Consider the following 25,775-nt stretch of genomic DNA (forward strand, 5'->3'; position numbering starts at 1 on the left):
CCTTTTTTATTAACAGTCTCTGAGTCACTAGGCAGGAGTGATTTATTTTCACATCTTTGCTTATTGAGTTCCTTTGTTCATTCATCTGTGTATTATTCTCCTTACCACACTGAAACATAGTTGTATCTGTCTTTGTCTCTCTTACTAAGTTATAAGCACTTTGAAGATAGAAATTGTGTTTTATTCATATTTCCCTTTCCAGCACCTACTAATAAAGAGTAGTCAATAAATATCTACTTAATTGGCCCTTTATTTTATTTATTTGTTTTTTGAGGAAGATTAGCCCTGAGCTAACATCTGCTGCCAATCCTCCTCTTTTTTGCTGAGGAAGACTGGCCCTGAGCTAACATGCCCATCTTCCTCTACTTTGTATTCGGGACACCTGCCACAGCATGGCTTGACAAGCAGTGTGTACGTCCACAGCCAGGATCTCAACCGGTGAATCCCAGGCCACAGAAGCAGAACATGAGAACTTAACTGCTGCACCACCTAGCCAGCCCTAATTGGCCCTTTATTACAGTGCTGTCTGTAAAAAGTAATCAGGGAATGTAACTTACTTCCTGTTTCACCCTTTAGCAACAAGGTAAGTGCCTTAGACTACTAAACACTTCAAATACAATATTTATTGCAAAGAACCCTGGAAGAAGAACTGAATGTTTTAGGAAAATCACATCTCTTTGCACTTCAGTTTCACTATCGATTTTAAAAAAGGGCTGAAAAACTAGATAACATCTTAGATTCCCTCTGTCTTTGGCATTATCTGAGGATATGTCTGCTGGTAAAGTTCCCAGTCACCACTGACGTTTGTTTGTTGGGAGCATGGTGTTGAGAGGGAAGCTTCACTGTTCACTGAGTCAGCCTCCTTCTCTCACTGTTGATATGGGAACTGACAATCACATCTACTCCCAGGTTGTCGCTGGGACCTTTAACTCAGAATTTGTGATTTGCTTTGTCTGTACAACGAAGGGAAGGAGTAGAGCACCTGAAGGATAGGAGCAGCCACTTCATGTTCTTCTGTCTCCAGTCCAGTGCTCTACTTGACACATTTTCAGAGGAATTCAATCAGGAACAGGAAGATCACAATCCAAGGGGCCAAGGGCACTGCTGATAAGGTGAGACTGCCTGAATTGGCAGCCTAAGGCTGTTGATGAATACTAGGGATTTTCTTTGTGTATTATTTGTGACTAGTAGGGTCTGGCGCTTCATTTTGAGGATGAAAGTAGATTGCAAAGCATTTTTGGAGTATTTCTCTCCCCTGCCTTTTCCATGTATCTCAACTCTTGATCTGTTTAACTTGTGTGCTTTACATATTTTGGCAATCTTTCCTTGAAATGGAAATACATATATTTTCTTCTTTCTAATTTTCTGAAATAAAGTTAGTAAAAAATGGGGAAAGAAATGAGGTGCACAGTTTTGAAATCCAAGAATAATCGTATGTGCTCATTCCTGAGCCAAGCCAGGATTTGGCCTGTTACACAGAGGAGGTATGTGTGGGCTCCTTGCCCTGCACCCAGGCCTGCTTTGTGTTAATCATGACTCAGGGGTCTCCAGCCCATCTGCCTTTCTTTTCAGTGCACTTAGACATTCCACATTCCATCTTGCTTTCTTGACCCCATGGGGGCAATCTTTATGTTTGCCTCTCTGCATTCAGTCTAGTTGAATTCCATGCACTATCCTCTGCCCTAATCCCTCCTGGCAGAGGAAACAAAAGAACAGAAAGGGTCCCACAGTTTATATATATATATTTTATACAGTGAATTCAATCATCCATACTAATGGGAGGGAACCATTAGAACACATAATCCAAAAATCCGTTCGCTTTTCTTTAGAAATAGATCACCTGATTGCTTCTTGGAGCCCTGGTAATTAAGTTTGGCTCAAGCTAATGCTCTAATTAATTTGCATAAAAATTGGTCTAGGAACGTCAGTTTGGAATTAAACATTTCTAGAGAATGAACCTAAACTCACTTTGTAAATGGACTGTTTTTCAACAATAGCAACCACAATATAGTTTTATTGTTTGCAGATTATCAGATGTCCAAATCTGATACGAACAAAGATTTTGTTTCTTTGATGCTTGTCATGAAGATTAGAAATTGTATTCTTTTGTTAAATTTGGAATGTGATTGCTGCTACTTTTTACCATGTCTAAAAATACCCCAGAATAAGAGCAAAAGTTAAACCTAGGTAAGTGTGAATTTCTTTTACTCATCCTTAGTTTTCGCCTAGGGTCAATACAACCTACTCTCGTAATGGAAGTTATTTATAAAATTACTATTTTTCTGTAGTTACAAAAGAGAAGCAATTTCCTTACAGAAACACTAAAAAATACATTCAAGTATTGAGAATCATGGATACTTTTACAACTAAGGGATTGCCACTGTTAATATTATAAACTGCTATCTTTCTCCTGTGTGTGTATCCATTTGTTTGTAATATATGTATATGTGTACAGAAATATATGTATCTGTATATATATATACACACACACGTGTGTGTGTGTGTGTGTGTGTGTGTATCTTTATGTATGTGTCTGAATATATCCTCTCTCCTGGGATCAAAATGAATTTTCCCTTCATTCTTGCTTTTTTAGTTTATATTTTTATAAGCATCTTATGCTGCCATTAGAATTTCTTCAGGAGTCTTATTTCTAAAAGATGCATTATATTCCATGTTATGACAAACTTTTGGATGGTTCCTCTCTTTTTTTTTGCCATTAAACGCAGTATCACAAAGATTTTTGTGAATAACTCACTCTATACTCTTAGTGGGGGTTACTTTAAAGATAAATTCCTACCGTATAATTCTTGGATCAAAGTATGAACAGTTTATCTTTTGTTAGATTTTGTCAAAATTGCTGAGGAGTAGGTCATGCCCTTTAGTCTCCCTCCAATGATGTGTGAGCATATTTGGATACCCTATTCATACCAATTCTGTGCATTTTCAATCCTACTTCAACATCTGATATTCAAAAGAAGACACCGAAATCATGTTTTATTTGCATTTCCTTAAGTAATGAAGAAATAGGTCATTTCTGCATATTTATAATGACTGTATTTCTTCCTTTGTAAATTATAATTGAGTCCTTTGCCCATTTTCCTCTTGCGTTGTTTGTTTTTTTTTCTTATTTGTTTATGAATTGTGTTTTTTGTAATAAAAAACTTAATTCTTTGTGAGTTAGGCTGAGGATATTTTTTCTAGTAGTTTTTCTTTAGAATCTGATTATAACGTTATTTATCATGTCAAAATCTATATATTCAGCTGTAGCCATTTCCCTCTTTATGACATATAATGACATATGTACGCGCATATTGCGGATGTGTACGTTTGTGTGTACTTTATAACATACATGTGTACAATCATGTATCTGTGCATATGCATTCAAGCTCAAAAAGCAGTCCTTATTTTAAAATTTTAAAAAATACACTTTAGTTCTTTTAGTCTAGTATTTTTATAGTTTCATTTCTATGTTTCTTCCTTGCTCCTTCTGGAAGTTAAGTTGGTATTAGGAATGAGATTGAAATTCAGCTTATTTTTCCAAATGGCCAACTAGCTGTCTTAATGCCATTTATTGAGTCATCTGTCTTTGAAATGTCAACCCGAATATATACTGAAATCCCAGATCTACTTGAGTCTGTTTCTAAACTCTTTATTTGGTTTCATTGATCAGCCTGTCCATTCCTACAATAGAACTACACTGTTAATCACATTTTTCAAAGATTCCATGTCATTTTCAGCCTATTTATTCTGTCATTGACTGATAATATTATATCTATGAATTCCCCATTGCATTTCCAATAGGATTTTATTCATATTGTATCTTGCCATATCATCTGACACATGAAAACCCATCATTACTATATTTAATCATGGATTTCAATTTTTATTGATATAAAATGACCAACTCTTTCTCACTTGAGACTTTCTGCTAGAATTCTAACTGGATAGATTCTAAAGTAGTTTTTCATGTTTTCTTTTGTTGTTCCTTTCCCAAATATACCTTTTTCTAACTTTACACTTTAAACTTTTACTATTTTATTGAAATTAATTCAACCTGAGTATTTCTCACACCTAATAAATAACCTAACTACACTTACTCTCATGGCTATTTGCCTGTGTTTCTGTCATCTTATTTGATATATTGTGTTTCTGTTACACTGCTATTTGTTTATTATTATTTGTATCACTGAATATACCCTTATGTTTGGTATGATCTTTTGGGGAAACTTAGAAAGTAAGACACCTTCTTTTAATTCTATTGTGATTTAATTCTATTTGTGATAATCATAAAAGTTTTCTGTTATTCTGAAACTGAACGTATATTGTCAGAACCCACAGCAGAGTCGGATCTCCGGTTTTTGATTATCTTTACTGCAGTCAGCATTGTGTGCAACTCTCCCTGCCCCGACCATAATCTTTGTTTTATAAACTCTGCCATTGATACTTCCTTTCTTTTCTGTCTCCTCATTTCCTTTTTTATTTCTTCCTTTTCTTCCTTCCTCTTTTAAATATTCTATTACAATGCAACATGCATACAGGAAAGCACACAAACAATATAGAGAGCTCAATTAAATAACCAAAAGCAAATAGAAAAACTGTATATGCTTATGACAGCCAGAAGCTCATAGCCCCATCAGTACCTCTTCCCCAGTCACCAGAATTTAATCAACACTCTGGCTGTCATAGTCATCACTACCTAGATTTTCTTTATCGTTTTACCACTTAAACATGCCTTTCTAAACATTATAGTTACTTTTTTCCTGCTTTTTGAACTTATAAATGAAATTGTACAATATATATGCTTTTTAACCTTGTTTAGTTTAACATTATGCTTGTGAGGTTCATTTGTATTTTAGCTTGTAATTGTGGTTTTTAGTTTTCAATGAGAGTTCTGCTTCATGTTTATATCTGTATGTAACGTGTCTTTTTCCTCTGATTGTTTTTGAGATTTTTCTCTTTATCACTGGTGCTGAGTAAATTAATTGTGATGTACATAGGTGTAATTTTTTTGATGTTTCTTGTGCTTGGGGCCATAGAACTCTTGGATATGTGGGTTCATAGTTTCCATCAAATTTCTGAAAAATTTCATCCATTTTTACTTCAAATATTTTTTCTGTCTCCCGCTCCCATGCCTGTCTCCAGAGACTCCAATTCATGTATATTGGAATTGGAATCACCTTTGGAGTTGTTCCGTAGCTCATCATTGATGCTCTCTTCATTTTCTTCCATCATTTATTCTCTCTGTGTTTCAATTTGGGTAGTATCTATTGCCACATTGTCAAATTCACTAATCTTTTCTTCTGCAGAGTCTAATCTGCCATCATTCCCAGCAAGTGTAATTTTCATCTCAGATGTTCTTGTTTTTCATCTCTAGACATTGAATTTGGGTCTTTTTATATCTTCAATGTCTCTAATTAACATGGACAATCCTTCCTTTAGCTTCTAGAAGATGTGGAATACAGTTATAATGACTTTTAACATGGCCTTTCATATTAATTATACCATCTGTGCATTTCTGCATCAATTCCTATTAATTGATTTTTCTTCTCCTATAGGTCATACTTTCCTACTTCTTGTCAAGAATTGGAAAGGGTCTGAGATTTTATCCTACTTGCAGATTAACAAGTTAGCTACCCACAATTCCTTGGATGCTGACAGAAGACATTAAGACTCCAGGTCAGAGATAAAGAACAGTTTATTATTCAGACAATAGCAGTAGCCAGAGTATTTGTACTCTTTCCTGAGCCCTAATTCTCACAGGGTGACCAGGTGATACAGGTACCACCCGTATCAGTGGGTTGTATTATAGGGGAGGAAACTTGAGCTTAGAGAATCTGAAGCTTTTTTAATGAACAGTAAGCATGCCTACTCTTTGATCTGGAGGGAGGCACCATTCCTATCTTCCAAGGCTGTAAGCAAGACTGCTCTTTGCTCCAAAGGGAGACACGTTCTCTGTCTTCCAAGATTGTTCGCCATACAAACAGCCTTGAAAATGTTGACCAAAACAAAGACAGGCAATGCCTCTGCTCATAAAGTGTGCAGAAACACTAGAGATGCATGGAGATTTGTTTTCCAATACTTCTTTGCATGCCTGGTAATTTTATTGATTTTACTTTGTTGGACATGAGATACATTTATTTTCCTATGATGTTCTTGAGCTTCCTTCTGGGATGCAGTTAAATTACTCAGAAACAGTTTGATCCTTTCAAGTCTTGCTTTTATGTTATATTAGGGAGGACAAGAGCAGCATTTAGTATATCGTCAGTTTTGCTGCATTACTGAGGCAAACCCTTCTAAGCCCTCTATAATTTTTTAGGTTTTCCAGTCTGGCTGGTGGGAACAGGTACTTCGTCCAGCCTTGTGTAAGTTCCAGGTATCATTCCCTCAAATCCTTTAGTGTTCTTTACCCAGCCTTGGTCAATTTCTCCCCATGCATGAACTGATTAGTGCTTAGTAGAAGACTTGAGGGATTTCCTCTGTGGCTGTCTAGAGTGTTCACTCTGTGGAGCTCTCTCCTCTCCAGTACTCTGCCCTGTAAACAGCAGACACCCTGGCCTCCCAAGACTCTCAGCTCTGTCTCTCCAACTCAAAGAGTCTGCTGGGCTCTGCCTGAGTTCTTCCTCTCTGCACTGTGGCCTGGGAAGTCTCTTCAGGCAGTTAGTTGGGGTAACTACAGGGAAACATAATTTCTTAACTCTCAGGTATTATTGAGACTTAGCAAATTTTAATATTACTTCATACGTTTACTCTCCATGACAATGGAAAAACATTAGAACACTTTAGTTTACCTCATTCCAATAAATGCCATTACTGTGGTATGTTTTAGTTCTATGTATATCTTAACTCCCGTAAAAAATTATTATTATCATTATTGATTTGTACCATCAATATTCATTTAGACTTATCCAATACTTACCATTTACCTTGCTTTTAATTCCTTCTTTATCTTTGACCTTCTATCTGAGATCAATTTGTTCCTATCTGAAGAACATCAGAATTCTCTGGTGATGAACTTTCCTTTCCTTTTTGGGTCTGAAATGTCCTTAATTAACCTCTAATCTTGAAACATACATTTTCCCTGGGTTTAGAATTCTTGATTGGCAGCTGTTCTGTCATATTGTCTTTTTATTTCCATTATATCTATTGAAAAGTCAGCTATCCATCCAATGGTTTGTTTGAAGATTGCTTTTTGGATATTCTGTTTATTGGATTTCAGCAATTTTATTATGATGGGCCTACTTGTGGATTTATTTTGCTTGGCGGTCAAGGGGCTTTTAGAACATGTGGCTTGATGTCTTTCAATGTAGGAAATTTCTCATCATGCTTTCTTCAGATTTACTTCTGCACAATTCCCTCTCTCCTTTCTGTCTGGGACTCCAAATTACATATGTGATAGACATTGTCATTTTATCCTTCATCTTTTCCTTTTCTTTAATGTTTGCCATCCTTTCTTCCTCTACTGTTTTTATTCTGGATATATTCTTCTGACCTAAATGCTAGTTCACAAATTCTTTTTCATCTATATCTAATATGCTGTTAAACTACAAATCCACTTAACTGAAATCTTCATTTCGGTTGTGGTATCTTTTACTTCTAGACTTTCTTTTCGTGTTTTCTTTTTCTTTTTTTGTTTTGAATTTCTAGTTCTCAGCTAAAATTTTCAATCTTGCCTTTATCTCCTTACACATAGTCAGCATAATTATTTTATACTTTGCGTTTATAAGTCTAATATTTTAAGCCCAAATGGGCTTGCTTTTCTTGACTGCTTTCGTGTTACCTTGTTTCATTTTTTCTGGCTATTTTTTGTATGTGTGTGCTGGACATTATATTTAACAAATTCTTTAGGTAAATGGTTTGAAACCTACAACACTCTTTTTTGTTCATCTAGTAAATATTTTACATGTGTTTTTTTCAGGTGCCTAGAGGGACTAACAATCTGGGTTGGTCTTAATTTAGTTGGAGGATGGAGATGATTCAGAGTTGGGCAGCAGTCTTTTAGAAGGCTGATCTGCTGATTCATTCTTCCTGCTAGGGTTAGGGTTAGGGTACATATCTGGAGTTTCAACCCAAAACACAGGGGGTTTACCAGAGTTCTTTGTCCTTTTGAGCAGTGGGACTCAAGACACCTTTTACAGAATCAGCAAATGCACTAAATAAGAACAGTTTCAATTCTGAGCTCACATCTCTGGATATCCATTTTCTCCCATAATCTATGCTGACAATTCTCTATCTTGTTGCTCTCTGACAACTTTAAGCAGACATTCTCCCTCCGTACATATATATGTAGCTGTTTTTGTTTTGTTTTGTTTTTTGTCTAGGTTGTCTAGTTGTCTTCAGTGGGAGCAACGGTCTACCTTATTTAGACTTTCATTACTGAGAGCAGAAGTGACTGCTTTTTCTTTCTCATTTTTAAACAACATATACCATAATTTTCAAAGGTAAAAGCAAACATTTATGTGAGATATGTTGATACTAATTTTGAAACAATTATTTTGACGTTTTCGTACATTTAATGAGTCTCTTACTATATAGTCTTTTGCAATTGTGCTTTCTCAGTCTTGAATTTTTCCTTCCTTTCTATACATATTGTTTTTTGCGCAGGCCTTCTGTTACATTATTCAGAAAGAATACGGGGTGGCATATTTTCTTAATCTTTGTATTACTGAGAAAATATTACTCTTGACCTCATGCATGAATAATAACTTTACTAAATATAGAAACTGTGTCCTTTAGAGCCTGGAAATGTTGCTTCATTTTCTTCTAGTAAAGTTGTGGGAGAAGAAGGCTAAGGCTAATCTGATTTTGGTGATTTTGTTTGTAACCTAACTTTGACTTTCCTCTATGCTTTAAAAGCTTTTCTTTATCACTGATCTTTAGAAATTCCATGAGGCTTTGCAGGCTTCTGTTCCCATTTGAGCGTTTATTATCTTTGCCTATAAATATAATGTGTACTCTCATGTTTGGGGTCGAGGAACTGGTTTGCATTAGGAAAACTTTTTTTCTGCTCTTTTTCTAAAGATTGCTTCATTTCTGTTTGTTCTATTGTCTTTTATTGGTATCCAAGGATATGTAGATTTAATCTCCTGGATCTATTCTGTATATGTCTCACATTTATTCTCCTTGTTATCATATCTTCATTTCAGTAGTTGCAAACCCAATGCCTGTAGAGTTCAGGCAGGTAACAAAAATAAATGAAGCCAGCCTGGTACAAAAAATAATGAATGATGATAATTGTAGAGAGCAAATGTCCTTTCTGAATGTGGTAGCTACCGATAGTATTCAGCTCTAATAAAGTAGTACCAGATTCAGTATTTTGCCAGAAAAACTAAAATCTGAGTTTTTAAAAATACAATATTTCTTAGTAGAATAAAAACTGGAAAAAGATCTCACAACTTACCATTGGGTTGATCTTGGTCACACATAGAATGATCTGTTACTTCATTGTCTTTTGTAATATTGTCATCCTTTGCAGAATCTGACACAACAAACAAACAAAACCTCTAGTAAGCATTTTTAATCATGAAATAGAGTAGCTTCCAGAACTAACATGATAGATTTATGTTTGGGGGACAGAACTTACTATTTTTTAAGAATACCATTAAAATACTTTAATACTTGAATCAATAAGTTAGATTTTCTTAAAATACTACATAAGCTATCTGCACGAAGTTTACAAGGTAAAGATGATAGAGATTTGGTTGAGACATCTTTTTGCAACAAACAAGAAAATATAAGAAGATTTTATGCATCTGTGAAAGTCTTAGGAGAATTGTGCAAAAGGATATGAAAGGAAGGCAAAATAGAGAAGATTAAAGGAATACCTAATTTTAATGTTCTTAATGCTTCCATTACTGTAGTTGTTCATATATGGGAGCCTGGAGTCCTTGAAAGAGCCAGATGCAGATCTTTGAGATCCAGCGGTAATTAAGTTTGTCTTCCTCAGGAACCATACCAGTAGAACAATAGCAAAAGGGGCATGCAAGCCTTCTGTTCTGTGCAATTTCATCCGCTACCTCATATAGCATGTTTAAACGTGGAATCAGCACAAGGTCATCTTTTTTTTGTCATATGGTATACTTTACAGGAAATAACGTAGCTAAAAGAATTTCAGTGACAATGGACTCTTGCAAAGCAAGAAAGGGTCCCTTGTTGGATGTTTGAGGCCTCTCTGGAGGCTCTTTAAAAGTCATTGGAAAGAGCATGTGAGTGGGTCAGCAGAAAGACAGAAAATAGGTTCTTTCATTCATTCCACAAATATTTTTTAAGGGTCAACTGTATGCCAGACGCTGTTCTTGATGCTAGAGAGTCAATAGTAAACAGAGCACCAAATCTCTGTCCTTATGGAGGTTACAATCCAGTAACCTCTATGATATTTTTCACGCAGCTAAAAGGGTCATAAGTGAAAGATATCCAAAAGCCATAAGCTAATCCTTTTCTAAAAATTATTTTATTGAGGTCATATTGGCTTATAACATTGCATAAATTTCAAGCGTACATTATTATATTTCAGTTTCTGTATAGACTCCATAGTGTTCACCATCAATAGTCTGGTTTTTATCCATCACCATATGTATGTGCCCATTTACCCCTTTTTCTCTCCCCCCAACCCCTTCCCCTCTGGTGCCATGAGCTAACATTGGATGCATGTGGCTGTGGAGAAAGCTGGGGATGGTGGATCGACACTTGTTATTACTTACAGATAGGTTCTCTACTGAGTTAGTATCACTCAGTTGAGTTTTAACAGATTCCCTAACAGAATGAATCAAATGGAGTCTAACATGTTATTCTTTCTTTGTTTCCTTTTCCGTCTTCCCTCTCTTGCTTCTCAGACTAGAAGATAGCCTTAAACAATATGGTTTGGAATATTATGAGAAAGTTTGTTTCTTGAAACTGCCACAAGCAACGTTTGATGGACAAGTGAGAAACCTGGGTAGTTAACATATGATTCAAATTTAATAACCAGCGAAGCAAGTATACACCCAAAGTGTATGGTTTTAATTAACTGCAAATAATTCCCCCAAGGCAAATGTTTAATTATCTGCACAGCTTCTTATTTCTTCCTGAGACTGACAATAAGTTTCAACACCCAAATTTGGAAGCAAAATTGATCATAGACACATTTTCCAAACTGTTATCTCACTCATGTCAAACTGTTTTAAACTAGCTCCCATTAAAATATGCCTTTTTAATTTTGGCTCTAACATGTGGATAAAAAAAAATCCTTTGAATACTTTTTTCCACCTTAACGCTGAAAATGAGCAAAGATTGAAAAAGCTACCACACAAATCAGGCTAACTTTTAATTTTGAAAGTGTTTTAGTATTTTTGTTAGTTTGTTTATAGAAAATGGCATTATTTGATATGTTATCTTGGGCAAAGCTCATTTCTGTCAACCTTAACATTTTAAGATTATCCAAGATTTTGCATGTAGTTAAAATTTGTTCATTTACACTCAACAATAACTCATTATGTTTTCTAAACTTACATAAACATTATGTTTCACACACCAAATATTACATAAGAAATGTCTTTTAAATAATGATTTGCATTGAGCTTAAAAGTTTATGGTCTAATGATTCACATAAGATGGGTGAAAGTATTTGAAAAATTAATCTCTAGAATGTACCTGTTTTATCACCTATATTTGTTTCTTTAGCAAATTAATTGACCCTTTAATTTCAGTTTCCTTGGGGGAGTTGTTTTAACATTGCTCAGGTGTCTCTGATCTTATGTGTCCTAAACTATATATAATGTATTTCACTGAACTCAAGACACCATCGATTATTATTTGCACTATTATTTTGTGTAGGATTAGAAAAAAATGCTACCAAATTAACTATAACACACCATCAATCCTAAGAATGTGTCTTGATTTCAGAAATAAAATTTATGAAAGACTGTGCATCCTAGAAATATTATATTTGAGTATATTCTACGTGTACACAAATACACATCTTTATGTGATGATAAGGATTTTGTATCAACATGCCCCATCATCAAAACCACAAGCTCATTTTGTCTTGTATGTGAGCTTCTTCTCCAGAAATGTTCCACCTCTACATACAGCAATAAAGCAGGATAAAAAATATAAACTCATGATAGCATCCACACATAACCAGGTGGCTGTGGAAAATTTCTATTGTAGTTTCTCTATTAAAAAGGCTATTTGAATTTCCAGTCTCATGAACCTAAGCAAGACTGGATTTGATCCTGAATGCTTTAAATCATGAGTCCTATTACATTACCCTTAGTTGTGGGTTTGAAATGACAGTGGAGCTTTTCTGCTTAGGAGGTGATGAAAGCTGCACCATATATGTATATAAAATCATTATTCATAATGAGAAAGAGAGAGGATATATTTAGTATATAAGGTCACTAAAAGAGCTTATTCTTTCTGTCAGTTCTAAAAACTGCCATGAAAAATGTAGTTGTATATACTAAATTCTTGCTGCACCATGGATTCACATTTTGTTTAATTCTAAACCTTATGATTTGGTAATGTTCAAAAAAATGTAGAAGAGTTGGGGCCAGCCTCATGGCATAGTGGTTAAGTTCGTATGCTCCACTTCAGTGGCCCAGGGTTCACTGGCTCAGATCCTGGGCGCGGACCTACACACCGCTCATCAAGCCATGCTGTGGTGGCGTCCCACATAGAAAAACTAGAAGGACTTACAACTAGGACATACAACTATGTACTGGGGCTTTGGGGAGAAAAAAAAAGGGGGGAAGATTGGCAACTGATGTTAGCTCAGGGCCAATCTTCCTCACAAAAAAAGAAAGCATAAAAAAAGCAAACGAGTTCTCACCTAATTCTGAGAGTCAGTCAGTGTTATTTGAATAGCAGAGGACTAGAATTAAATTTATATGTAGATTCTGACTTTCAAAATCTTTAAGGTCAATGTCCTATTAGAGAATTTTTTCAAATGCAAATATCACATCAAACATTCAAGCCAAAGTTCTAAAGATAGATTATCTTTTAAGATTAGCAAGAATAAAAAAGAAATGTTTTCATAAAAAATCTCCTCATTTAGGAAGTTGAAAAAGGTTTAAAAGAATATTTTAAATAGATTAAAATTAAAAAAATAAAACAGAAATTCTAAAAAGTGGATCATTTTTAATGTAGTCAACTACACATGTCCACACAGTATAGCACATGTATAGATTTAAGCTGTGATGAGAAATGATAAAAACATTGAATTTTAATAAATATATCTAAACTACAAATCAAAATAAATGCTATGCCTTTCAAAGACGTCCCTTTAAAACAAAAGTTTTTAACCCTAGGAGATCCCTGAATATACCCTAGGGGTCCACAAACCCTTTTTAAATGATATGCAAAATGTGTGCATATATTCATATGTTTATTTGTCTGGGAGGAGATAGTTTCCATTATATTCTTATAGGGACTCACAACCCCAACAAGGGTAAAAATGACTATAGACATGTATACCCTAATGCCAGTGACACTGCCATTTTACAAAAGATTTCTAGGACTGTTAATGAGGAATGAGCTACAGAACTTGATGCCTACTCTGCGGATTCATCAATGACGGCAATTCTTGAACTCTTAAGGTAGATCTGACTCAAGGAAGTTGCCAAAAAACTATAGAGATGTGTTTAATAAATGAGGAGGAAAATCCAGCTGGCAAAAAACACTTTGCACCAAAATTAGAGGCTACTATAAAGTCTAAAACTGAACAGATCATTAACTGTCTTTGAAGACATTTTTCAATTCAGGAGGTATACAAAATCCATCTAGTAAGAGAGGGGCCCCGACTGCTATTTAGCACAGTGGCAGAAGGTCATTTTGGTGTAAAAGGTCTAATGGGTCTGAACAAAACAAATGCCATCCACAAACACCTACATGTAAAATCTCCTTGCTCTGTAACACGTAAAATCCACACATGAAGATCTTAGCTTGACGCAAAAGTTGTACAGAAACACAATCCCCTGGATTTCCTTTGATTCTTGTACACTGATTTGTTTAGACCAAGCAAAACATTTGTCTTGGCCTACTCATTTGAATCACTGGTTTATTATGTGAAGCAATTAGAATAAAGTAGTTTCTCCTCCATCTGAAGAGTTTGCTTATCCACAATAAACTAGAGTCTCCACAGCCAATTATGGTCTAATTGAAGCTTTGCAGTGACTATTCCTCTATGTAGGAAAAATATATCCTGTAATATGTCCCAGAGTTTTCAGATGGTGAGGATATGAACTGTGCTTTGTCCTGGTGAAGCTGGATATACAAGGCTGATCTATATTTACCTGAAAAGTAACTGGGTCCATAGGACAGGACACTGCCCTGAGCATCGGGAGGCTCAATTGAGCTATGGTTGGTCATCTGTCTTCATTATACAATTATTAACCCCTATTAAAAGGGGGCCGATCATCCCAAGAGATATGGAATCCAGGTACTAACAGTCTTTGAGAGATGGCTGGGAAAACCACCATTGTGTACCACTAACTTTGTTTCTATTAGAAAACATATTCCATCAGAAGTTGAAATATAATGATCTACACCTGAAATTTATATGATGTTATAAACTAATGTTACCTCAAAAAAAGTGAAGTAAAAAAAAACACATTCCAAATTCCAGACAGTAAATTTGTATGAACCAGCTCATTCCTCCATTGGAGGTGATAGTCTTCTGCAGGTTACTGAAAATACAAGCAAATAAGAGAATCCGTCATGAGAGGATGGGCACTAGTTGGGGTTGTGATTCTAGATTTACAACTACAAACTTCATTAATGTAGGAAAATCCATTCACTTCACATAATCTCAGTTTCTACATCTAGGAAGTGAGGGTGTTCAGCCAGATAATCCTTCTAAAATACTTTATGGTGCTAATCTGCTGATTTGTTCAAATTATCTCTTTGTTCTGGACAACACTTCTCTGTAAACATTCCCACGCTTCCCTCATTGTCTGCATACCTGAGTTGGACAGTTCACAGTCAGATTTTTACTGTCTATTTATAAACTACAGGTTAATAGCAGGAGAAGTAGTGCCATGTGACATCCATGCCACACTGGCCATCGTTAACTCAGAAACTGAACAAAGAATCATCACAATGTAAGACAGAACAGCTGGATATGAAGCCGAGCTGGACCAGGATGGAAAAAGAAATGCTTAATTACCCTTTCCATCAAGTTAATGTTTCCCCTTTGGCCATGTAAACAAAGGCAAATCTGCTCTTGTTTTCAGTCGTCTGTGACCTGCTATCCTTGCCCTCCATCCTTCTGATTCCTTTCTGATCTTGCCTCCCTCTCTTGCTAACCCACGAACCGCAGGCTCTCTCGACAATACTTTTCTACCAGTCTGATCAGGCCGCAGGCTTGAAAAGTAGCTACTGTTCTAGATGTTAACTGACTTGGAATTCTATTAGAACATTCATCTATAACTTAGGGAGAATACAAGTGTTTTATTTACACTGTCGTTTAATTCAATCTGATAATGAAAAGTCTGTGTGACTGTACTACTGAGAGGACCCTCCAACTAGGGGAAAGGATGAGGCCTTTCGGCCCTAACTGAGTAGAGTCACAGCCCAGCGGCTGGCCACTGCTTCTCAGTAATTTTGTCTCACGGAGACGTTGAGACAGTAGACAGTCTGCCTGTAGGATCATAAATGCTTCGAGTTCTGGGCTCAGGTTGTTTGCAGCCAGACACTGGGAGAGTGTGGCTGGGAAACCAGCACCTCACCCTGCTGAGATCCAGGGATTCCTACAGTCCCCGGGACTGCGTCATAACCCACCCTGTTGAAGCACAACTTAAGTCTTTTTTCCCAAATGATGGAAAGGGACATGTTTGGAAACTAAGATAAGCATTTGGACCCTTCGCGGGAGTTACTCATTTTACGTGAGTTTCAAAGATGTGGATGGCTTCTTATTAACACCTATTTGTTCCTCACACCTAGAAGGATCCACAAACCCATCCAAATTAAAATGGATGTGCTTACTTTTTTCTGTTTTCTTCCCATATAATTCTATAATATGTATAACTATAATTTGGATGAATATATAATTATATATACAAAATTATATATTTTGGGTATTGTTCTATATATCCAAAACTATAATTCTATAATTTGGATGGCTGCAGAATGGTTCATTATGTGGATCTACCACAAGCTATTTTACTATTGTCCTTACTACTGAACATTCAAATCGAATCCAATTTTCATCCATTTTAAATAAACCAGTTGTATTGTTGTATTGGGTATCCCAAGGCTGCATTCACTCCTCTCCTCTGTCTCTTACTTCTTCTCAGCCCACTCCCACCTCTGAGATATAGAGTTTAGATCTCTCTAGAGCCAGAGTAACTAGAATAGAAACAGCCCATGTCCGTTAAGACTTGTAGCTGACAGTGCCTCACCCATATCCCTTCGGACAACTCCTGAAATTGCAGCAGATGGTTCCATGAGCTGAACTGCTTTCTGAGACTCTGAGCAAGGGCATTCTTGCCCCAGGTGGGCCAGAAGTACCCAGGAGCTAGTGCCCAATTCCTGACTCCCACAGGATTCAGGAGATAAAACCCCAGGTTCCTCACCCCTCAGGGAGATAATTCTGAGTATGCTCTGCATATTTTTTAGAGCAATGGCGTTTGAGTTCCCTTCAGCAGGAACCCACCCCACTTCCCCAAGCCTCACCTGTGCTTCCTGGGACCATCTTCCAAATAAACCATTTGCTCCTACATCCTTGTCTCAGAATTTGCTTTTGGAGAACCCAAACAAAGACAGCCAAGATAGTCACTAACCTGTCTTGCACTACTTAGTAGCAAAAATGTGAATGTTTACCCTATTCTCCTAACTTACAGTCTGCTGCTTTCTTATACCAGGCTGCCTTTAATTAGCGAATGTTGGGAAAAGTGCCTGCCACCTATCTAAGAGAAGTTGGAAAAAGAGGTTGCCAGGTTTTACACCATATAACCCTGAGAGCTGGACACAGGTGATTGGTGAGAGATGGGTCCTGGGCAGTCACCTATAGGTTGGCCAACAGACATAAAGCTGGCCTGACACGAGAGCTCCACTCACCAGGAGATAATTAATATTAGATTATGATGAAAGGAATCCATCAGCAACTTTGCCTTCGAGTATTTGGTGGTAAAATATACAGAGAAAGCTTCGAAGCATAGAATGGTTTAAAAGCAATGATTCACTGAAGGGGAAGGGAAGAAACACAAGCTGTGGATGGGGTAGAACAAAGAAGCATAGAGAGTTACTTGGTAGCATTAGAAGAGTGAAAGAGGAAAAGAAGGTAGTAAAAGTCTTGGGTGCCCCTTGAGTGGCCAACTTTTAGAGAAGTTGTTGAGTTGCTAGAAGAACCATTTGAGCTGCTGCGGCCTCCTGGACGATCCAGTTCCTGGAGCGGATGAAATGGTTCCCTTGCGCTCTGACTTTCCTACCACCTGAGGAGACCTCAATGTGTGTCGCTTCTGCATAACCCAAAAGAGTTTGACTTTGCTTATTTTGTGGTTCTTGCAAGTTCATTATCTAATTTTAAGGTGTATATATACTTTAAGCATTTCTAAAATGATTTTTAGAAACATTACTTTAAGAAGTTTGCTATTCTTTTAGATCCATTTTTCAAGATTCACCTTTTTCCTCATTTCAAGTGTTCGGCACCCTCATGAACTTTGTACACAGTTTGAAAGATACTAGACCAAGAAACAGAGAGAGTTAAAGAGGGGAACAGCCTGATCATGCAGAATAAAACAAGTTCAGTAAAATTCGTTTTCAAAAATGACCCTGGTGGGAAAAAAAGTTAGATGGCATCTGGTATTACAGGAAATGGGGTGTATAGAGGCATTCGTATGATGAGGGCAACGTTTTGCCTCATAAACCGAGAAAAATGTGTTAAAATCCTGTAAAATGTTATTTTATGAGGACTTTGGGCAGTAGACTAAGGATTAACTTAAAACTGTTATTTTGTATTTCCACGAAGATTTTGTTTTAATCCACTCCTATTTTAGACTAAGTTTAACCATGAGTTCTGGAATCATTATAATAGATTTTCCTAATGCAATGACTGACTCTATCAGTCGGCTGGGGCTGCTGTAACAAAATACCATAGATTGGGTGACTTAAACAACAGAAATGTATTTTCTCATACTTCTGGAGGCCAGAAGTCCCAGATAAGATACTGGCTGATTCGGCTTCTGGTGAACACCCTCTTCCTGGCTTACAGACAGCTGCCACCTTCTTGCTGTGTCCTCACATGGCCTTTCCTCAGTGTGGGAACTTGGAGAGACAAAGATTGAGATCGCGCTCTCTTCCTCTTCTTAATAAGGCAGCTAGTCCTACCATGAGGACCCCACCATCAATGACCTAATCTAACTCCCATTACCTCCCACAGACCCCATCTCCAAATACCATCATGTTGGCTAGGGCAACGTATAAAGTTTGTATGTGTTTGGGGGAACAGAAATATTCTCTCTGTAAAAGTGACAGTATGCACTTGTGCGCATGGCTGTTTGGATGATTTATCTTTCAAATGTTAGCTATTCAAGTTTGGCATCCCTGCCATACACCAGAACAAAGTTTCAAAATGGATTTTGAAATAGAACCTTCCCTAAATGCAAGGTTCACTTTCCCCATCCCAATTCTCTGGAGTCAATTTTCATCCATCCTTAAATGCATCAAGTAGTCGGTGTTTGGATAACATGGATAAAGTAGCATGAATAAGTTGACAGCATGAATAAGGGAGTCTGAGGTGATATTCAAAACACTTACTAATTGGCAGTAGTGTCAGCCAATGAGAATGAACATGTCCACAGCACTGGGGCAAGGGCCTGGAGCCTCACTGGTGTGTCTTGGATGGCAGGGTAGTAATGGCAGTTACTTGCAAGGACGGGACTTAAGTCACTATTTGCCAAAGAGCCTGTAAATATTTCAGTATTTCAAAAATTCTTGCAGCAGTACCAGGGTGTACTGGCGAATATCAGTTCTGTTAATAGTAGAAAATTATATTGATAAGTTTCTAAAAAAAGATAATCAGAGTAGTTTAATAACCAACAGTTTCTAATGTTCTGTTATTGGTGAAAAGAATGAGAAGTAGTTTTGTTGTTATAGACCAAAAGAGCCTACAATGTAAGGACTGGATAATCCTCAAACACACATTGGTAGTCACCTCTTCTTTGGTGGCCTTACCTGATAAAGCACCACTGCAGATAGAATCAGCAAAAACTCGAGGTTAGTGGTACTTCTGTCTGGAAGACCACATTCTGTTTAGGCATCACCCTCTTGCCCCTTTGCTACACACACACTGTTCTACTGCTCTTACGGCACTGGTGAGGAAAACACATCTAATAGGGCAACTACGTTAGTGGATGAAGCTGATGGGCTGAAGGCCATCTGGGTTGTGAGATATAAGAGGGCACCACATAAAACCATCTGTTCTAAAATATCCACCCTGTCCTCTCATGGTTCCCAGAGGAGCATTTCATTCTTTTGGGACTTGACATATCTTCTGTCTTTTGGGAGTTTTCAAAATGCAGATCTCTTTGGGAGGATCCCACTTGAGCCAGATTTGCTTTAAGGATTCATTAATCAAATGCTAGAGGTGGGTCTGGGTCCAATCAAGAATAAGAAAAGGATGGCACTGAGCAGAGACCAAGAGGGAGGGAAGGACCTTAATTAAACAAATGATGCAAGAGAGCATCAAGGCAGTTTACATTTATCTTCTAACTCAGAGAATTGCTAAATGGGGTCTCTTTAAGGTGAAATCTCTATTTGTCGTTTAGGAGGGGCAACTGGGGGAGAGAGAGACTGCTGAATTAAAGTGTATGTTACTTACATTACTGAACACTTGCCTAAAAAGTTGTCTTCATAATTTTTGAAAAAACTTGAGTTCTTAACTTTTCATTGAAGATATACATAAAGAAAAGTGCAAATTTCATCAGTGTACAGCTTGATGAATTATCACAAATTGAATGCTCCTGTATGACCAGCACCAGCTCAAGAAATAGAACATATCTAGCATTCTGGAAGCCCCACTCATTTTCCCCTCCAGTCACCATGCTCACTCCAAAAATCACCCCTCTGACTTCTAACAGCATTTATCATTTCTTCTTGTTTTCAGAATTTATATAAATGGCATTGCCAGCCCTGGTGGTCTAGCGGTTAAGATTTGGCCTGAGTTCATTTCCCAGTCAGGGAACCACACCATCCATCTGTCGGTTGTCATCTTGTGGTGGTTGCATGTTGCTGTGATGCTGAAAGATATGCCACTGGTATTTCAAACACCAGCAGTGTCACCCATGGTGGAGAGATTTCAGCAGAGCTTCCAAACTAAGACAGGGTAGGAAGAGGACCTGGACACCAACCTCCAAAAAATTGGTCATGAAAACCCTACGTCTGGCAGTGGAGCATTGTCTAATATAGTGCTGGAAGGTGAGAGGCTGGTGCAAAACGACAGGGCAGGGTTTTGCTCTGCTGTACACAGGGTTTAGGAGTTGGAATCGAGTGGACAGCTTTAAGAAATCAAAAAAATAAATAGAATTACACACAATATGTGCTCTTCCATGTCTGGTTTCTTTTGCTCAATGTTGTGTTGGCGAAATTCATTAATATTTTTGCACGTGAAAGTGTATTTTAATTGCACTATGGCCATGTCAATGTATCTAATGGTGAATCTTATTTGAGGTGTGAAAATTACCTTTTTTCTCTTTTTAAGCATCAAACACTCACTGCTTCCCCATACTTTGCCCTCAACATATTATTTTCGTACTGTAGCAGATCTTAAATGTTAGCGTGCACTGGGAGCTCCTGGAGGGCTTTTTAGCACACAGACTGCTGGCTCCTCCCCCGGAATTTCTGATTGGGCAGGTCTGGAGTGAGGCCTGAGAATCTGCATTTCTAACAAGTTCCCAGGTGATGCTGCTGCTCCAAGGACCACTCTTTAAGATCTACTGCCTTAGGATATACTGAATTTGTTAACCAAAGCCATATGTGTGTATTCTTTTCTATATCAAAGTTATCTTTCATTTAAAGTAGGATTTTTAAAAATAAGTATCCTTATGTAGCCTCACCATGGATTTTCCATTGCAGGAAGGGCAAGATCCCACATGTGGTGAGGAAGAACACAAAGCTCTAGGAGTGGCTGAATCTGTAAGATCCATATCAATATGTGAAGATGTGAGAGCCATTTTCAGAGAATCCTCTCCTTAATATTAGATCTACTGGATCTTACTGTTAAAAATCTGAAACTCCTTGCAGTTTGACATGTATCCCGAAAAACACCTGCCCAAATATCAGGAAAAGTCCAGGTCTTTGCATCAAGTCTTGCAGGCAAGAAGTCCTAAAGAATAAAGCTTTAAGACTAAAAGGAATAAACCATTGCTACAACATATTTATTGCAAGCCAACTCTAGACACTGTCCAATATATTAGCCACCAGCCACATGTGGTCACTAAGTCCTTTCAATGTGGTGAGTTTAAATAACATATTCTATAAGTGTGAAATATATACTGGGTTTCACAGACTTAGTACAAAACAAAGCAAAAAAGATTGTTAATATTTCATCAATAATTTTTATATTGACTACATGTTGAATTTACTATATTTTGAACATATTTGTTAAAGTATACTATTAAAACTATTTTTGAAATGGTTCTTGAGTCACATCAGCATCATGGTGGTGTGAACTTGCCTGGGACTCTCTCCCCTACAACATACAACAAAAAGGGGCATCCATACTCCAACAGAGGACATCCTAGCACAACACAAAAATGTCAGAGAGACATGCAGCCATACGACGGAAGGTGGAGAGGCTGGAGCCCCTTTGGAGGAGCTGGAACAGGGCAAGAGAGAACTTTGCTTCCTCCCCTAAAGATTGCAATCCATGACTGCAGGAGGCTCCGTGAGGGAAGGAACCGGGGAGGAGACATTTGTTTATGGGAACATCAAGGACCCCTGAGGGCCCATTCAGCCTAGAGGGAAGACCTCTATCGTGGGAGGGCTTTCGTGGGGGGTGACCTCATCAAGCCAACACCCCAGGAGACCAGATAGTGAGAGAAGAGTGAGAAAGCCCAGGGAGCATGGAGGAGAAAGCACCTCTCCCCCAACCCGCCTTACACCCACTCTGCTGCCTGGGATCTCAGCTGAAGGTGGAGGGCTCAGAATGTGTGGCCCTTGACCTGCCCCACCCAGTGGCAATAGGTGGTAACTGCAACCAAATAATATCAGGATGTGTAAGATCCAATCCACCTCCTCTAGCAATATCAAATACTCTATCAAATCTCCAGACCAGAGAGAAAATGACAAGTACCCAGAATTCAGTCCTGAAGACACAAAAATATGTAATTTAAATGACAATGAATTCAAAATAGCTATCATCAAAAAGCTCAATGAGGTAAAAGAGAATGTAGAGAAACAATTTAACGAGTTCAGGAGCTGCTTCACAAAAGAGATTGAAACTATAAAGAAGAATCAATCAGAAATGTTAGAGGTGAAAGGCACAATGGAAGAGATAAAGCAAAATACGGATTCCCTGACAGCTGGAGTGGCCATTGTAGAGGAGAGTATCAGCATAATCAAAGATAGATATGTTGAAATGCTCAAAACAGAGGAGGAGAAGGAACTAAGACTAAAAAGAAATGAAGAAAGTCTCTGAGAAATATCCAACTCAATTAGGAAATGCAACATCAGAATTATAGATATTCAAGAAGGAGAAGAGGAGAATGGAGCAGAAAACATGTTCAAAGAAATAATATCAGAGAACTTCTCAGACCTAGGGAAAGGGAGGGAAATCTGCATGGAAGAGGCTTCCATATCTCCTAGATATGTCAATGTAAAAAGACCTACTGCAAGGCATATAGTAGGAAAACTGGCAAAAATGAATGACAAAGCTGGAAATTAATTACAAGAAAAAAGGTGAGAAAGGGACAAAGACGTGGAGACTAAACAACACGCTATTGAACAAGCAGTAGATCATTGAAGAAATTAAAGGAGAAATAAAAAAATACCTGGCGACAAATGAAAATAACATACCATACCAAATCATATGGGATGCAGCAAAAAACGTGTTAAGAGGGAAATTCATCGCAATACATGCACACCTTAACAAACAAGAAAAATCCCAAATGAGCAATCTCAAATTACACCTAACTGAATTAGAAAAAGAAGAACAAAGCCCAAAGTCAGCAGAAGGAGAGAAAAAATAAAAATCAGAATAGAAATAAATGCTATTGAAACAAAAAAGACAGTAGAAAGAATCAATGAAACAAAGAGCTGGTTCTTTGAGAAGATAAATAAAATTGACAAACCCCTAGCCAGACTTACAAAGAAAAAAAGAGAGAAAGCTCAGATAAACAAAATTAGAAATGAAAGAGGAGAAATAACAACAGACACCACAGAAATACAATGGATTATAAGAAAATACTATGAAAAACTATATGCCAACAAAATGGATAATCTAGAGGAAATGGACAAATTCTTAGACTCTTACAGCCTATCAAAGCTGAATCAAAAAGAAACAGATAGTCTGAATAGACCAAATACAAGGAAAGAGATTGAAACAATAATCAAAAGCATCGCAAAGAATAAAACCTCAGGACTAGACAGTTTCCCTGGAGAGTTTTACCAAACTTTCAGAGAGGATTTAATACCTATCCTCAAGCTATTCCAAAAAATTAGGGAGGATGGAACACTTCCTAACACATTCTACAAGGCAAACATCACTCTGATACCAAAGCCTGACAAGGACAGCACAAAAAAGGAAAACTACAGGCCAATATCACTGATGAACATAGATGCAAAAATCCTCAAGAAAATTTTGGCAACTAGAATTCAGCAATACATCAAAAAGATTATCCATCATGATCAAGTGGGATTTATACCAGGGACACAGGGATGGTTCAACATCTGCAAATCAATCATGATACACCACATCAACAAATTGAGGAATAAAAACCACATGGTCATCTCAATAGATGCAGAGAAAGCATTTGACAAGATCCAACAACGATTCATGATAAAAACTCTTAAGAAAATGGAGATAGAAGGAAATTGCATCAACATAATAAAGGCCATATATGACAAACCCTTAGCCAACATCATACTCAATGGGCTAAAACTGAACATCATCTCCCTGAGAACAGGAACAAGACAAGGATGCCCACTATCACCACTTTTATTCAACACAGTACTGGAGGTTTTGGCCAGAGCAAATAGGCAAGAGAAAGGAATAAAAGGAATCCAAATAGGGAGTGAAGAAGTGAAACTCTCACTGTTTGCAGATGACATGATCTTACATATAGAAAACTCCAAAGAATCCATCGGAAAACTAACAGAAATAATTCACAACTACGGTACAGTTACAAGGTACAAAATAAACTTAGAAAAACCAGTTGCTTTTCTATACTCTAATGACGAACTTACAGAAAGAGAACTCAAGAATACAATTCCATTTACAATCACAACTAAAAGAATAAAGTACCTAGGAATGCATTTAACCAAGGAGGTGAAGGACTCATACAACAAAAACTATTAAGACATTACTGAAAGAAATTGATAATGACATAACAAGAGGGAAAGAGATTCCATGCACATGGATTGGAAGAATAAACATAATTAAAATGTCCATACTACCCAAAGCAATCTACAGATTCAATGCAATCCCAATGAGAATCACAATGTCATTCTTCATGCAAATAGAGCAAAGAATCCTAAAATTCATATGGGGCAACCAAAGACCCCAAATTGCTAAGGCAATCCTGAGAAAGAAGAACATAGCTGGAGGCATCACAATCCCTGACTTCAAAATGTACTAGAAAGCCATAGTGGTATGGTCCTGGTAGAAAAACAGGCACACAGATCAATGGAACAGAACTGAAAGCCCAAAAATAAAACTGCACATCTATGGACAGCTAATCTTCGACAAAGGTGCCAAGAACACACAATGGAGAAAAAAAGGTCTCTTCAATAAACGGTGTTGGGAAACTGGACAACCACATGCAAAGGAATGAAGGTAGACCATTATCTCATGGCCTATGCAAAAATAAACTCAAAATGGATCAAAGACTTGAAGATAAGTCCTGAAATCATAAAACTTCTGGAAGATAATATAGGTAGTACACTCTTTGATATTGAACTTAAAAGGATTTTTTCGAATACCATGTCTTCTCAGGCAAGGGAAACAAAAGAAAAAATAAACAAGTGGAGTTCATCAGACTAAAGAGCTTCTGCAAGGCAAAAGAAACTGGAATCAAAACAAAGAGACAACCCACCAATTGGGAGAAAATATTTGCAAATCATATATCTGACAAGGGTTAATCTCCACAATATATAAGGAACTCACACAACTGAACAATAAAAAAACAAACAGCCCAATCAAAAAATAGGCAGAGGATGTGAACAGACATTTTTCCAAAGAAGATATACAGATGGCCAATAAACACATGAAAAGATTTTCAACATCACTAATCATCAGGGAAATGCAAATCAAAACTACACTAAGATACCACCTTACACCTGTTAAAATGGATATAATCACTAAGACTAAAAATAACAAATGTTGGAGAGGGTGTGGAGAAGAGGGAACCCTCATACACTGCTGGTGGGAGTGCAAACTGCTGTGGCCACTATGGAAAACAGTATGGAGATTCCTCAAAAAATTAAAAATAGAACTACCATATGATCCAGCCATTCCACTACTGGGTATCTACCCAAACAATGTGAAATCAACAATCCAAAGTAACATATGTACCCCTATGTTCATAGCAGCACTATTCATGATAGCCAAGACATGGAAACAATCCAAGTGCCCATCGACTGATGAT

General features: G+C 37.2%; 1 protein-coding gene across 6 annotated transcripts in view; it reads right to left on the reverse strand.

Moving 5' to 3' along the window:
* The window catches only part of MACROD2 (mono-ADP ribosylhydrolase 2), a 1,879,180-nt gene that overhangs the window by 68,127 nt on the left and 1,785,278 nt on the right, over nt 1-25,775 (reverse strand). For all 6 annotated transcript variants that reach the window (XM_070485547.1, XM_070485545.1, XM_070485546.1 and 3 more), the window contains one exon: nt 9,398-9,475. In XM_070485547.1, coding sequence (XP_070341648.1) covers nt 9,398-9,475 — 78 coding nt within the window. The remainder of the gene's footprint in view (nt 1-9,397; nt 9,476-25,775) is intronic.

Source organism: Equus asinus, chromosome 15 (assembly GCF_041296235.1).
Source record: "Equus asinus isolate D_3611 breed Donkey chromosome 15, EquAss-T2T_v2, whole genome shotgun sequence".
Taxonomy (NCBI): Eukaryota; Metazoa; Chordata; class Mammalia; order Perissodactyla; family Equidae; genus Equus; species Equus asinus.